At 42.9% G+C, this 17,300-nt stretch overlaps 1 protein-coding gene across 5 annotated transcripts in view; it reads left to right on the forward strand.

The window, feature by feature from the left end:
* The window catches only part of cep350 (centrosomal protein 350), a 132,710-nt gene that overhangs the window by 31,529 nt on the left and 83,881 nt on the right, over positions 1 to 17,300 (forward strand). For all 5 annotated transcript variants that reach the window (XM_034217728.1, XM_034217724.1, XM_034217727.1 and 2 more), the window contains exons 11-12: positions 5,592 to 6,289; positions 12,752 to 12,870. In XM_034217728.1, the coding sequence (XP_034073619.1) occupies positions 5,592 to 6,289; positions 12,752 to 12,870 (817 nt within the window). The remainder of the gene's footprint in view (positions 1 to 5,591; positions 6,290 to 12,751; positions 12,871 to 17,300) is intronic.

Consider the following 17,300-nt stretch of genomic DNA (forward strand, 5'->3'; position numbering starts at 1 on the left):
TACACTCTCTCTCTCCCTCTGTACACGCCCACTACACTCTCTCTCTCCCTCTGTACACGCCACTACACTCTCTCTCTCCCCTCTGTACACGCCACTACACTCTCTCTCTCCCTCTGTACACGCCACTACACTCTCTCTCCCTCTGTACACGCCACTACACTCTCTCTCTCCCTCTGTACACGCCACTACACTCTCTCTCTCCCTCTGTACACGCCACTACACTCTCTCTCTCTCTCTCTGTACACGCCACTACACTCTCTCTCTCTCTGTACACGCCACTACACTCTCTCTCTCTCTGTACACGCCACTACACTCTCTCTCTCTCTGTACACGCCACTACACTCTCTCTCTCCCTCTGTACACGCCACTACACTCTCTCTCTCTCTGTACACGCCACTACACTCTCTCTCTCCCTCTGTACACGCCACTACACTCTCTCTCTCCCTCTGTACACGCCACTACACTCTCTCTCTCCCTCTGTACACGCCACTACACTCTCTCTCCCTCTGTACACGCCATACACTCTCTCTCCCTCTGTACACGCCACTACACTCTCTCTCCCTCTGTACACGCCACTACACTCTCTCTCTCTCTGTACACGCCACTACACTCTCTCTCTCCCTCTGTACACGCCACTACACTCTCTCTCTCCCTCTGTACACGCCACTACACTCTCTCTCTCTCTCTGTACACGCCACTACACTCTCTCTCTCTCTGTACACGCCACTACACTCTCTCTCCCTCTGTACACGCCACTACACTCTCTCTCTCTCTCTGTACACGCCACTACACTCTCTCTCTCTCTCTGTACACGCCACTACACTCTCTCTCTCCCTCTGTCACCCACTACCTCTCTCTCTCCCTCTGTACACGCCCCTACACTCTCTCTCTCTCCCTCTGTACACGCCACTACACTCTCTCTCTCTCTCTGTACACGCCACTACACTCTCTCTCTCCCTCTGTACACGCCACTACACTCTCTCTCTCCCTCTGTACACGCCACTACACTCTCTCTCTCTCCCTCTGTACACGCCACTACACTCTCTCTCTCCCTCTGTACACGCCACTACACTCTCTCTCTTCCCTCTGTACACGCCACTACACTCTCTCTCCCTCTGTACACGCCACTACACTCTCTCTCTCTCTCTCTGTACACGCCACTACACTCTCTCCCTCTGTACACGCCACTACACTCTCTCTCCCCTCTGTACACGCCACTACACTCTCTCTCCCTCTGTACACGCCACTACACTCTCTCTCTCCCTCTGTACACGCCACTACACTCTCTCTCTCCCTCTGTACACGCCACTACACTCTCTCTCTCTCTCTGTACACGCCACTACACTCTCTCTCTCCCTCTGTACACGCCACTACACTCACTCTGTCTTATATTACCATGTCAGGTCACCAGCAGCACACCCAGCTAATACTTTATTGTACTCATCAAGGCGTCTCCTTCTCAGTTCTGCAGGTACATGTTTGATAATAATGTCACTGGTTATGATGGTTTGGTTCACGACCATCTAGTTTTCCAGATGTTCACACACACCAATAGTTCTTAAGGCTTCACGCAGTGCTTCACACGCTCTCATCAACGTGTCAAAAGGTAGAAGGAAAGTGAAAGGGACACAAATAGAAAAGGTGATTAGCTTTAGCTGCGGTTTGAAGAGTCAGCTCGGTGTCAAAAATGTCTTCTCTGCATTATTTACACGCCTGCATGCAAACCAACGTGGGAATTACTCGTCTACCTTCAACCCCCCTTCGTTCAGACGTCTCCCGTCTCATTTTACTTTCATCTGTTCTCTCTCCTTGCTATCCAACAGTCGCCTCTCAAATTAATCAGAATCAGGTTTATTGCCAAGTAAGTTTTCACATACGACACATTTTCCTTGGTGTCTGTAGTGCATACATAAACACTTATTTGTTACATACTAACAAACTACGAGCAGTATACTGTGACAAAATACTCAGAATAATAAAATAAATATGTGCAGTTTTGTTGATTCTGCATTAAAGGAACCAGCTCGGGTGCGCTAGAATGTGAAAGTACGCAGCAGGGCTGCAACAAACGACTAATTTGATAATCGATTAATGAAACGATGAATCGATTATTCGGATCGTTAAGGTTTTAACTGCACTATTACTTTTATACTGCTTATCGATCCGGTCCTTTAGCGGTAGGCTACTCTTAAAATTAAAAAAAGGTAAATAAACTAAACAAATTGTGAACAAAATTAACATTGCTTTTTATTTAAATTAAATAAATAATATTTCACATAAAAAGAAACAATGTTTTAACAAATCGTATTAAATAATGTGATGACAGAACTGTGAACAGAATAGCTGAAACTTTAACTAACTAAATAACTCAGTTCCCTCTCATCATTAACCCATGTTTGTATCATGGAGTTAACTCCGTGTGTTGCTGCTAGCATACATAACACCTGACGTGGAAACGTTACTCGTGGACGGGGCTACAGAGCTGCTAGAGAGACAGTCGACCCCGGTGCATTCCTCCGTCTGGACGTGGAGCACCTTTGCTAAATGTTTAGACAAATTGCTCGTGTTACCGCCCTCACATGATAAACTCGTATTGCACTTTAGGCAACGAGCATCGAGACGGGTAAAGTTGAACCACCTCGGATCGCTTAGTTCTCTCCGCCATCTCCTCCGTGTGTGTGTAAACTGCCCCGCCCCCGCGCACACAGACGGGGATTGGAAAGATCGAAATTACATCATAGATGCATTTTGTAGTATTATTGCATATTAGAAACGAGTTGGCGACACTAAGACTGCGATATAATGTTTTTGTAGCAATAATACATAGACATACGTTTTAAATGTCTCCAGTACCGATAAAAAGACCGATAACGTTGGAGCTTAACGGCGCGTAAAACACACGTGATGACGTCACCAACGAATCGACGAGTGAATTAGTTGGCAACTAATTTGGTCATCGATTAAGTCGATTAGTTGTTGCACCCCTAGTACGTAGCCGAAAGAATCCTTCCTTCAGACTTCCTCACAGAGCCCCTCCTCCAACACACACGAACGCGCACATGACCAATGAGGGCACGAGATCAGTTTGTGCCCAGATGGAAGGCTGACAGGCAGGTAGGCCATCCTGTTACTTTAGCCGGCTCAGATGATTGGTCGTGCTTTTTACAGCGCTACGGCTTCCACTGATGAGATGTTTGTATGGATTTGTTGTCAAATCACTTCATGTATTCATTGCTATCGGGATGTTAAGAGCATTCCATGGAATATAACAAGTGTTTCTGAGGTGAATTACCTACCCCACCTTTAGGTGTTATTACCTGTAGTAGACCTACAGTATGTAATTGGAAGATGTTGTCGTGGCTTCCTTCCTTATTTTCCATGAAGCCACTAGACGCCTTAAACAGACATTTCTAACGCGTTTTCTTTCCTTCATATTTGTTGTGTTACTCACAGTTGATGAGTTGCTTGACCTCCGATGGTTTGGATGATATTGTGAAATGGGTTTGCTCAAAATATAATGACAAAGTTTTCACACAGCTAACAAAGAAAACAGGCCTTTACAATAGTCAAACCGAATCAAACAAAATCAATTGAAAAAACGTAGGTATTCTGTCTTTCTTTCTATGTTAAGAGTTGTATAACTTTATCTGGTAATTTAAACGGTAGTTGAACGGTTAAAAACTGATGAAGAAATATCTCCAGACGTATAGAGACTGTTCATGTCTGAGACCCACAGTTAGACTGCCAGACAGTCTCTCTCTCTCTCACACACACACACACACCACACACACACACACACACACACACACACACACACACACACACACACACACACACACACACACACACACACACACACACACACACACACACAGAGTTAGCTGCATCTGTACTGGTTACCACTGACCGGAAGGAATGGAGATGGACTGGCTGCTCTGGTCGGCTGCACAATGAGACATGGCCTGATTTCCAGAGGCGCACTGCAGCCATCATCTGAAAAAAACAAACTGTCTGGATTAGATCCTGTAAATGTTCAATTTGGGGCACAGATTACAGTTGCCATGGCAAGCCGTCTCCCCCCCCCCCCCCCAAAGCCTCATTTAGCATTCAGTCTGGGTCTTTAGCTGTGCTGTTTTTATTATAAATCTGCTGCAGTCACTTGTTGATGCAGACAGGATTTTCTGAGATAAGATGAAGAGATGGACAGGAAACAGTCAAAATGATTTTTATAGATTTCTACTCGTTTAAAAATGAAGGAATTTAGACACACATGTTGTTATTCTTACGGAGTTATAAGCAAGGTCCAAACATTTTCTTCCAGCTCACTGTAGATATTTTGAAACTTAACATTTATATTTAGTTCCAGAACATCAGCAGTGAGATACAACTACATACAACTTTATTTATAAAGCACTTTAAACCTCCAGACCAAAGTGCTGTACAGGCAAATAGATAGAAGAGGTGGGTTTTAAGAAGCGATTTAAAAGAAGGCAGTGTGGATATAGATGGAGACAATTAGACATTTTCAATGCTTTTTATATTTATTATTAATTTGATGTGTTTGAAAGGGACCTTGTAAGTGTTGGATGAAGCGTAACAGATTATAGCATTTAGTGAATTTGCACAGTAGTCCCGTGGCAGGTCAGAACAAAGACAACACAATAACAAACAATGCAGCGTACAAACAATATGAAGTCATGCAAGAACACTCACGGCACTACGAGCTACAAGCGGCGCACAAATGGGTCAAAGCAATCACAATTACATCTCAGAGTCAAGTCAATTGCCAGGTACGTTTACACATACAAGCAACTTGCTTTGCTTTCTGGTGGTGAGAGCATAAACAATAAAAAAAGTAGTTAATACAAAAGAAAAAAGAAATATACAAAGATAATACAAAATAAGTATTTTTAAGAAACTATTTAGCATTAAAAAAGGATGCTAAAGTATTTACATCAAATTTAAATGTACCTTTACAAATAACTGTAAAAAACTAAAACACTTAATGAGCAAGCTACAATCTATTATTTTTTAAAGGGAGGCGTGTGGCGCAGTGGGTTGTGTGTTGGTGTTGGGGTCAGGGGGGCACAGGTTCAAACCCCACTGCAGTCAGCATGTCGTTGTGTCCCTGAGACTCTTCACCCCAAAGTGCTCCTGTGGGGATTGTCCACAGAATTGAGTGTGTAAGTCGCTTTGGAGAAAAGCGTCTAACATGTCATGTAAAGTGGAGGGCTGTGCAGACGTGTGCAAAAAGCAATCGGATAGTTGAGCATGAACATGGCTCACAGTATTAAGAAAAGACAAAAACAAGATGTTCACATGCATAATGTTTTTGGGGTGGACAGAAAGTCAGTGGGGGGGGCCTTGTTGATGAGGCCGGTAGCGGAGGGGAAGAAACTGAGCGGAGAGGGGAGGGGGGTGAGAGAGACAACTATAAGATGACATTCGTGGTCAGTGAGTGCAGAGTTTAGCAGACTTTTTAAGTTGGTTCGTTAGCAGGTGACTCTCTGTACGTGTGCGCTGCTGTTGGTCACTCCATTACCAATAACTAACTGTATCCGTTTGATTTTCTTTCTCTAATAATCCCCCAGCTTCCCGTCACCGCTCCAGTTCAGAACCGCGCTCAGAATCAAACCCCCGGCACCGCCCCAGCAGCTCAGAGAGACCCAGCGCTGGATTTAAATCAAAAAGCCGCTGCACAGCCACCTCCACCCCCCAGGAGAAGGCCCAGAATACGGGTGTCGGTACAGACCTCCTGTCAGCTGACATCCAGGGGATCCTCGACGACCTGCAGCTGGAGTGCAGAGCGGCAGAGCGGGAGGAAAGAGCCCGGCAGAGAGCTCGAGGAGGGGGGAGTGCACGGAGAGGAAGAGGGGGGTCTGGCTCTCGAACCAGGACTCCGGTTTCTGCTTGGGGGGCCACTGCTGCAACAGGAAGTTCCTCGAGAGGCTGCCGCAGCGCCAGCCCCATCCCCACCTCACACCAAACACAGGACCCCAAAAAGAGACACTACGACGCAGACTCTGTGCGGCAGTACATCAGCCGGCAGCAGGAGGAGAGGAAGAGGAGGCAGGCGGAGGAGAAGAGGGCGATGAAGGAGGAGGCGGAGAGGAGGAACCAGAGACTAAAGGAGCTCTACAGGAAGCAGAGAGAGGCAGTGATAACTGCTGAGGCTCCTGAGGCTCCTGTGCAAAGACGACTGCAGGAGACATACGACAAACTGCTGCTGGAGGACAGCCGGCTGGGAGAGGAGACGCAGACGCAGCCTGCTGCTGAGTCTATTCACATGGTACAGTACATATGTGTTAGAAAAATATCACTCGTCACCGGCTTGAGCTTCAATAACAGTTTTTCTGAACTGTAGCATGGCATCGCACATCATGTGAAAAGGAAAAAGAGTAGAAAATAAACAAATGTGAAATGTTTCAAAATGGAAAATAACTTAAAACTAAGGTATATGCACATTGACCGTGAAAGATATATATCTGTAAATTATCTAAATATACACTACAATAATAACCTTATTTAAATCGGGAAACTTTATTAGGTAGAATAAAACTGATGCTGTGTCTCAACTTTGACCCTACCTGCGTGATTTTCTAGCACTGTTTGCGGTACAAACTCATTAGAGGCGGCTTTAATAACCCAAACAATTAATGCTGGCATATGTTTGATTGCCAGTATAGTGATACGCCACTTAAATAGTTTAAAAGAACATAGATAGATAAATAGATAGATAGATGGATAGATGGATGGATAGATGGATGGATAGATAGATGGATAGATATATAGATAGATAGATGGATAGATGGATGGATAGATAGATGGATGGATGGATAGATGGATAGATATATAGATAGATGGATAGATAGATAGATAGATAGATAGATAGATGGATGGATGGATGGATGGATAGATGGATGGATGGATGGATAGATGGATGGATGGATAGATAGATAGATGGATGGACGGATAGATGGATGGATAGATGGATGGATAGATGGATAGATGGATGGTTGGATGGATAGATGGATGGATAGATGGATGGATGGATAGATAGATAGATGGATAGATGGATAGATGGATGGATAGATGGATGGATAGATAGATAGATGGATAGATGGATAGATAGATGGATAGATGGATGGATAGATGGATGGATAGATAGATGGATAGATGGATAGATGGATGGATAGATGGATAGATGGATAGATAGATAGATGGATAGATGGATGGATAGATAGATAGATGGATAGATGGATAGATAGATGGATAGATGGATAGATAGATAGATAGATGGATGGATAGATGGATGGATAGATGGATGGATAGATAGATAGATGGATAGATGGATAGATAGATGGATAGATGGATAGATGGATGGATAGATGGATGGATAGATAGATAGATGGATAGATGGATAGATAGATGGATAGATGGATAGATGGATGGATAGATGGATGGATAGATGGATGGATAGATGGTAGGGGTGTAACGGTTCACAAACATTTCGGTTCGGTACGTACCTCGGTTTTTTGGTCACGGTTCGGTACGTTTTCGGTACAGCAGAATTTTTTTTCACAAAACAAAACACACATATATATATTAGGGCTGTCAAACGATTACAAATTGTAATCAGATTAATCACAGCTTAAAAATTAATTAATCATGATTAATCACCATTCGAACTATGTCCAAAATATGCCATTTCTTTATGTATATTGTTGGGAATGGAAAGATAAATGAAAGAAGGCGGATATATCCATTTAACATACAGTATGTATGTTTATTATAACGTTTTTCTGCGTGTCAAAATGAAAGACAACCCACACACCTATCAATCATCAAACCGTGGGGTCTTAATTCATTACGTGTTGATTTCTATCAACGGGGGAGTACGTAGTAAGTCGACAGAGGGGGGGGGGCGGCTAGTGGAGTACTTCAGGAAAGTCGACAGAGGGGGGGGGGGCGGCTAGTGGAGTACTTCGTGACCACAGAGTGTGAACGTTGTGATCAGCTGTTTTAGTGCAGTTCTCCAGTGAAGGGGGGAGTCTCCCTCCGCAGTCGGTTGGCGTAGTTTTGGCACAGTTCCGTTGTACAGACCGACGTTAACAGCAGCCCTGTCTGTGCACACGGAGACCGACTCTGTCGTCCGGTGATCTAACCGCCTTCTGGAAAAGCTTCACAAGTACGTCGGTACGCAAATGCGCTTTGTGACACAAGTGACGGTACGCATTTCAGATTACCCACATAACCTGCGTACCAGTTATGTGCACCCCTGTACTACAGCAAAAGTATTCTCCGTCAGGACTTCCTGCAACAACACCACGCCGTTATCAAAGATGTTCTATTGAGAAGACGATCACTACGTGACAAAAGTTTTCAAAACCGTGGCTACTGAAATCAATCTTACTAACTGCTGTCTGTGCAATTTACTCCGCGCGAGTTGGCAGACTTTATTTTGCTTCCTTTAACATCATTTTTCATGGTGGGGCTAAGCCATTTATTGGTATGGGTGTAGCCTACCCCAGCCATACCCTGGCGCTGCCACTGGTGGCACGTATGGGGCGGGCCATTCTGCACATGCGTTAAATGCGTTAAATATTTTAACGCAATTAATTCAAAAAATTAATTGCCGCCGTTAACGCGATAATTTTGACAGCACTAATATATATATATTTTTTTATTATTATTAAACTGTGAATAATGTATTCACTCAAATAAATACAAAATATAATAAAATAAACATTAAGGTGCAGCATTTCGATGAACTGAAATAATCTGTATTTGAACTGTACTAGTACCCTGAGCAGCCAGTTTGACATTATGACTTGCTTGTCATTCTATTTTCATGTTGTTCTAAAGAAAGATGAACTTGTCCACATTGCTTGCCGAAAGGGCAGATCTGCTGGCACTAGCAATGTCTCCTGCTGTGGAGAACACCCTCTCTCTAGGGACAGAGGTAGCAGATATAGCCAGGTAGCGCTTTGCTAACATGGCAGCATAAGGATATTTGGCGTTTGTAATAGCTTTGGCTCGGTCTGAACTCTCTGCGAGTGATGGAGGCTTACATGCTAGCGGGAGTTGGGTTTGCACTTCAGTCTTTTTTCTTTTGGTACCGGTGATATTCACGTTCGGGTGATGCCTTTTCAAGAGTGTGCAAGTTTGATGTATTGCCAGCCGCGTAACCAATGTTAGTTGAACAATGCCGACAAACAGCTTTGGTTGGGTCCACCTGTCTTTGTCCGTCATCCTTGTACGTAACTGCGAAACCAAAATGTTCCCAAACCGGAGACTTCAATGATGCTGGAGGATTTTCGAGCTCAACTTTATCTGCATTCGCCATTAATTTTCGACAGTTCCCAGTGCATGACATTAAGGATTTTGGGAGATGGCACAGGGCCATCTAAGCTAATTTACAGATGGCCCTGAGCCCAATAGAGATTGCCCTGAAAAATGCGCGCGGACGAAATGACGCACGAAGGGTTTGGGGGGCCTCCCCCTAGAACGTGTAGATGTTTGCAGGTCTTAGATGCTGCCTGGTGCATTCTCTAGACTGAATTATAAGATGAACCACCACAATATTATATTGTACAATTTCAATTTTATTCTTCATTTCACTTGTTTGTTTGTTCTTGTTTGTGTTTGCTCGCTTGCATGCCCTGCATAGCTATAATAAATACTTAAGGGTCATTCCAGAATTGGAGGACAATTTAGACACCAACATTTTTGAAAAATGAACCTTTTATTTTATAATGTTTTTTTATGTATTTAGGAAAAACAGATAATAAACCATCAAAAAAAGTGATTTGCCCAGCTAGGCATCAAATTAATATTTTCCAATGAAGAATGACCCGTTACTCTAATTATAGTAACAGGGTTGAAAATCAATGATAATTTTAGCTTTAACCTCAGGAAGTATTGCTAGATGTAGCATGTAATGCTACTTTCAAGGCAAGGACAAACTTGGATATCTAATGCAAGAAAGATAACTGAAATTAATATGCTTTATTCTGATAATATCAGTAACAGGGTTGAGTGGGTCAGAGTGCCACACTCTTTTAAGTTGTTGGTCAAGACACTTTCCATCTGATGAAGGCAAATGCCTTCCCAGATGTAAAAGAGTAGAAAACATTACATTCAGTTATAACTGCCAAAACAAACGTTATTTACACTATTATGTTAAAAATGTTTGTAATGTTATCTACTGTAAGTTGGTCGAACGAATGCCTCCTCATCCGGAAGCTGACCGAGCAGACCCGAGCAGCAGTCGAGAGGAGCCGAGCGCATCCGCGAAGCACACAAAATGGCGACGTTAGCCGGCAAATCTAAATCTCTTCGGTCAAAATAATTTCCCTTTAGCGCAATACCGCTTCAGTTGCGCCACTTATGTGACAGACAAGAAGAGTATGTGACAGACAAGAAGAGTATGTGACAGACAAGAAGTGTATGTGACAGACAAGAATACTCAATTCTAATGTCTAACACTTAATGTGGAGAAAGAGATGTCCTGTATGGGTTGATTGTGCGTTGATCTGTTGGTAATGCCTCGAGGTTCCGATGGGCATGTAAACAAATGCATAATGCTGCGCTATACTTTGTGGCCTCACCCGGTTGCATAGCGACACTTATTGTTTAGGTGTCTTTTGATAAGCAGGTAGTTATATCATGAGCTAGAACTAGCTTGATCTGATCGATATGGACATAAACGCGAGTGAAGTCTAATCTGACGGGAGAGAGAGATCAGCTGCTGCTGACGAGTCGACACGCAGCTCTGCATAATCACATGCAGCGGTGAGCGGACAAAACACACACTTCAGGTTAGAATATCACACGTAGCTATTTTAATGACCTCTCAAACTACCTAAACTAGTTATAGATATGTTTAGTTTTACTGTCGGCTCACTCATTACTGGATCCACGAGCTGCATGATACTGGCATAATAGATTGCCCGATCGGGCAACCAGCAGGTGAGGCTTCATTGCCCGAGCTAAATACTAGATGGCCCCGGGCCATCGGGCAGTCCTTAATGTTAGGGATGCACCGAATATTCGGCCACCGAAAATTATCGGCCGAAAATGGTTTAAAAAGGCCCTTTCGGCTTTCGACCGAATGTCAGAACAGGCTTCCGTTGGTAACCTAACGTGTTGTTGTTGTGATGACGTAATAAAGACGCGGCGACCATGCTCGCGGCTGGCTCACAGAGGGGGGGAGGGGGGAGGTACGACGACGACGACGACGACATTGACCTTTGTCATCGAGATTGCCCTGAGCCTTTAACAAAACGTATTAAATAATCTGATGACAGACTGTAAACAGAATAGCTGAAATTTTAACAAACTAAATAACTCAGTTTCCTCTAATCATTAACCCATGTTTGTATAATGTAGTTAACTCCGTGTGTTGCTGCTAGCATACATAACACCTGACGTGGAAACGTTACTCGTGATGGAGCTACAGAGCTGCTAGAAAGACAGTCGAACCCGGTACATTCCTCCGTCTGCATGCGGTGCACTTTTGCTAAATGTTTAGACAAATTGCTCGTGCTTACATGCTAAACTCTTATTGCACTTATGGTAACAAGTATTCTCCACATCGAGACGGGTAAAGTTTAACCACACCTCGGAGCGCGTTCTCTCCGCCATCTCCGCAGTGTGCTCCGCTGCATGTAGCAGCTGCGTGTGTGTAAACTGCCCCGCCCCCTCGCACACAGACGGGAGAGAGATCTCGTCTGATCGAAAATACATCATAGACGCATTTGTTGTCTTGCATATTAGAAACGAGTTGGCGACACTAAGACTGCGATATAATGTTTTTTAGCAATAATACATGACATATATAAATGTACTGTATGCATTCAAAAGTGCTGAATAAATGTTTTATGGACCCATAATAGTGATTATTATTTAAGTTAAGTTTTGCCATAATCATGTCTATTTCCATAATCAGGTAGCTGAACAACATTGGTAAAAAATGTATACATTATATATATATATTTCTATTAATCATTTTCGGCCTTTCGGCATTCGGTTTTCGGCCAACTGTTTCCTATTTTCGGTATCGGTTTCGGCCAAGAATTTCCCATTCGGTGCACCCCTACTTAATGTCGAGCCCTGGTTCCTCAAATTACTGACTACCCTCTGACCAGCTCTCATAGTATGCCTCTCATCCAATGAAATGACCTGCTCGCTCCATGACGCGTTGAACCCAATGTGAGCAAATTACTCTGAATGCTGCGACGCAGCACCTGAGATTACTTCCAAAAAGTTGTTCACGTTCTCAATTTTTTACGTTTAACGTTATATTCGTTCGGTACACACCCGTACCGAACCGAAGTTCGGTACGGGTACGTGTACCGTTACACCCCTAATGGATGGATGGATGGATAGTTGATGGATGGATGGATGGATGGATTAGAAACTTTATTTATCCCAAATTGGGAGATGTATGCCTTTTATCCATATAGTGCTGTGTTGACAGGAGCCACATCTTCTTCAAAAAGCCTAGATGGCGGTCGTTGAGTGTGAGACGTGTCCAGACTTTCGTTCTCGTCACCGTTATAACTGCCCAAGCCCTCTACTTAAAACTCATTGTGCCCTACTTTGGCACATAAGAACGCACGTATGCACTCAAAACAGCAAGTCTAAGTACAGAAGTACCCAATTTAAGACCCAGCATGAGTGAAATTAATGAATAAAGTTGAATGTAAGAAGAAAATAAACGTTATTTCTGTCATGTGTTTCTCCACAGAGGCCAATGTACCAGCCCTCAGGAGAGTCGGACAAAGAGAACAAACGACTGGAAGCCCCTCAGAGCCCCTCGAGCAGCGACAGGTCTCTGAACGATCAGCATCCTGCTCCTTTATCCAGGTACACACACACACGCAGACATACACTCACACACACACACACACACACACGCAGACACACACACACACACACACACACACACACACACACACACACACACACGCAGGCACACACACACACACAGACACACACACACACACATCTCTCCCCAGAGTAAAAGACAAAATAATATTAAAAAGGAATAATACAATTACAATTAAAATGATACATAAAAATTAGGGCCGGGACTTTAACGCGTTAATTTTTGTGTAATTAATTAATCTTAATTAACGCGTTAAAAAAATTAACGCATTTTAATCGCACTTATTTTTGCACCGCGGAACGTTTCTCACTGGATGAGTTTCAGGCGTACCGATTATACTGGAGCACCAACTAACGTTCATGACTTCAGACAACAACAAACCACAGTGAACAACAGTGGGAAATGTTGTTTTAAAAAACGGACGGATGGAAGCGTCGATAAGAGCACGGTTGTGTGCAAATTATGCAAAAAGGAATTCGCATATCACCGCAGCACATCAAGCCTCAAGTATCACCTCAATGCAAAACATATAGCAGCTAGCGTGGAAGCTAGCGTGGACGTTAGCCTCTTTTATCGCGTTCACACCAAAAAGAGCCGGTACTAAAATTAGTTCACCCCACGAAAGTCCCTGCTAGAGAGCAGGGACTTTCGTACGGCTCTCTTGTGAGAAGAGAGCTATATGTCTGATTGGCTGGGCGGATTGCAAACCACGCCCCGTAAAACTCCCAAAAAGTTTTGTGAAGCCGCCATTGTCGCCATATCCTCGCATTAGCATTATTAGCATTAGCCCAGCGCAGAAACGCAGAGAGACTAACTTATGGCAACACAAAATAAAACATGGGAGCGGTGGAGATGAGGAGGTGTCGGCGTTCTGGCGATGTACTCGGAAGGCTTCAGTAGAAGCTGCTGGGAGTCCCAGCAGCTTCTACTGAAGCCTTCCCCAACTTCGGGGACTTCCGGCCGGGGACTTTGGGCGGCAGTATACGCCGTGAAGTGGTTTGCGGCCTGCCAGTAAACCCAAAGCAGAAGAAGAACAAGTGACGTCAGCGGCTTAATTTGCCTAATCCTCCCCCAGGTTCAAAGAGTTCTCATGAACTAAATTCTCATGAACCTTTGTGGGAAAAGTACTGCGGTGTGAATGCGCCTAATGGTATACTCAAATCCATGTGAAAAAAATTGCTTCTCACTGTTCTTAGGTCAAATATTTATGCGATTAAAAATGCGATTAATTTCGATTAATTAATTACAAAGCCTCTAATTAATTAGATTAATTTTTTTAATCGAGTCCCGGCCCTAATAAAAATAAATATATATATTTTAATAATAAAAATAAATAAAAAGAATAATTTAATTAGAACAAAAATAAATACATATTAATAATAAAAAAGGACCAAAATAAGTATTACATTTGAATATAATAATAATAAGGAATAAAACAGTAATTAAACTGGAATAAAATGCAATTCAGTTAAAAGCCATATTAAAAATCTGCTTGTGCACCACACACACACACACACACACACACACACACACACACACACACACACACACACACACACACACACACACACACACCCCTCCCCAGAGTAACAGACAAACTGTTTATTGACCCAGATAAACAGCTCTCTGCACTCACATGTATTCTGGTATCTACTGGAAACACTGTTGGTGATACGCTCTCTGAAATCACCTGACTGCACCCAACAGAGACTGTTTGTTCCAAGATGGCTGGCTTTTATGAGACCCCCCCCCCCCCCCTGTAGGAGCCCCAGGAGCTTTATTTCCTCTGCATGTCAGCGCAGGATTTAACAAGGACACTTTTACAGTCACTGCTCCGGTTTGAGATGCATGAAAGAACTTTCAGATAAATGACTGGAAGAGGAAGCAGGGCAGTGATTTGACTCACATGTGATGTTCGAGCTTAGACCTCCATCAAGGCCGAATGCTCTGTTTCTCTGTGTTGAGTTAAAAATAATACCTGTATCCGGCACAAATGCTGCTTTCATTTCGTGCAAATTGGGCCAAACGTTGTTCTTATTAATCCTTTAGACCAGGGGTGCCCACACTTTTTCAGCTTGGGAGCTACTTTTAAAATGACCACACCCAAATGATCTACCTACAGGTCCGCCCCTGCCCAATCTGTGTCGTGAGCGTGGGGGGGGGGTGCTAGTGGCCTAAACGACGGATAAATTGCGCTGCATAAGCGTATAATATTGGTGCCGCATATGCGCTTCAGATGAGGAGGTGAGGCCCCCTCATAACTGCATGAACCCATATGGCACAATAAAAAAAAGTCAGACTGGCTTACCCGTACGTAGTAAGGATGTCGGCTAACTTTCAAAAAAAGAAGAAGAAATTAAATGTTTGTTTATTTTCTTCGTTTTTTTCAATGCCATGCGATCTACCCACACTACCTTTGACCGGTCGATCGCGATCGACGTATTGGGCACCCCTGCTTTAGACAAACAAACCCTGCACAAAAAGACATGACCTCTCCGGTGGTTTGTAATAATGCTCTTTGTATGCGTGTGTTCCACAGGGTTCTTACGTCATTAAAAACCTGGAAAAGTCATGGAAATTCAAAATGCTAATTCCAGGCCCTGGAAAAGTCATGGAAATTCAAAATGCTAATTCCAGGCCCTGGAAAAGTCATGGAAATTCAAAATGCTAATTCCAGGCCCTGGAAAAGTCATGGAAATTCAAAATGCTAATTCCAGGCCCTGGAAAAGTCATGGAAATTCAAAATGCTAATTCCAGGCCCTGGAAAACAATATTTTTCCCAAAGTTTTGGAAAAGTCATGGAAATGTAACTAAAGTTGCATCAAATATAATTTATATTTTATCTAATCGCCGAAATAGTAATACTATAACGATAATAAATACTGTATCGTTTAGTAATGAAACGTAAAAAATGGCATTTAACTGATGAGGTGTTTTGCTGGTGAGAGATTTGAGTTGCTTTAGCGCAGTGTTTCTCAAACTTTGTCAAACCAAGGACGACTTAAATAAAAAAACACTCGCGGACCACCTAACTCCACAAATATCCAAAATCACATCGTTTTTCTAGAACAGATTTCAAATCGCCTGAACATGGTACAAACAAGTGGCAACATGTGTGACGAAGGTGTTGCGCTGGGCTTTATTATGCAATCAAAAGTGAAACGTAAGCTCACTCCATTGGGCGGTGGTGGCGAAGTCCATAGGGACTTGGCTTGGTAACTGGAAGGTCACCAGTTCAAGTCCCCGAAAGACCAAGTGCTACCGAGGTGTCCCTGAGCAAGGCACCGTTCCTGTTCCATGTTCAAATAAACCATTTTCAGTGGAACCGCAGAGAAAGAGTACTTTTTTTGGTCATGGAAAATTAGGTAACGGTCCTGGAGAAGTCCTGGAGAAGTCATTGAAAATCATTGGTGAAAAAGTGTATGAACCCTGAAGTACTCTCCCTCCACATCATGATCCCCTTTTTGGGTGAAAACATTAGCTGTAGTTTGTCCGGCAGCAAATACAGTTTTGGAGATTTTCGGGAAATTAAGAATACTGTGCAATTTATTTTCTATGAGGAGCCCAATTAAAATGCTCAGACAGGCAAACAATGAAATGATGTCATTGGAGATCGATGCGTGACGATCATATCAAGTTACATTGAAAGCTGTAGAGCAGAGGTTCTCAATTGTTTTTCAGCCAAGGACCCCTTACAAGATAGAGAATACACCAAGGACCCCTTACAAGATAGAGAATACACCAAGGACCCCTTACAAGATAGAGAATACACCAAGGACCCCCTCATTCTGATTTGTGATTTTTGGTTATATAAATAAAAATTGACTTGATTTGACATCAATCAATCAATCAATCAATGTTTATTTATAGCCCAATATCACAAATGTTACATTTGTCTCAGTGGACTTTACAGTTTGTACGAAATATCAGTATGACAATACGACACCCTCTGTCCTTAGACCCTCTGTCCTTAGACCCTCTGTCCTTAGACCCTCTGTCCTTAGACCCTCACATCGTACAAGGAAAAACTTCCGAAGAAAACCCACAGACATGTATGTCCCTTGGAATAATCTGACGTAGCCTATTTTTTACACTTCTATAGTCTTATGTGAAAGAACAACACAAGAGAAATGTATTAGAAAGATATTAGATATGTATTAAAAATATTTGCACCATCTCAACACAGAATACCCATAAAACAATCAATCAATTAGCTGCAAGTAACCTAAAGAAAATATCAAAGGGAAATCAAGAGAAAAGTGATAATTTGAAGTGCATTTCAGAACATACACACACACACACATAAAGATAACACATCAAGTGTTTCACTCTTAGTTAAATGATTTATAAAAGTCTAATCACAAAATAAATGCAGGCTATAAACAATTGAACACATGCCTGCATTGCA

Source organism: Gymnodraco acuticeps, unplaced genomic scaffold, assembly GCF_902827175.1.
Source record: "Gymnodraco acuticeps unplaced genomic scaffold, fGymAcu1.1, whole genome shotgun sequence".
NCBI classification, from domain to species: domain Eukaryota; kingdom Metazoa; phylum Chordata; class Actinopteri; order Perciformes; family Bathydraconidae; genus Gymnodraco; species Gymnodraco acuticeps.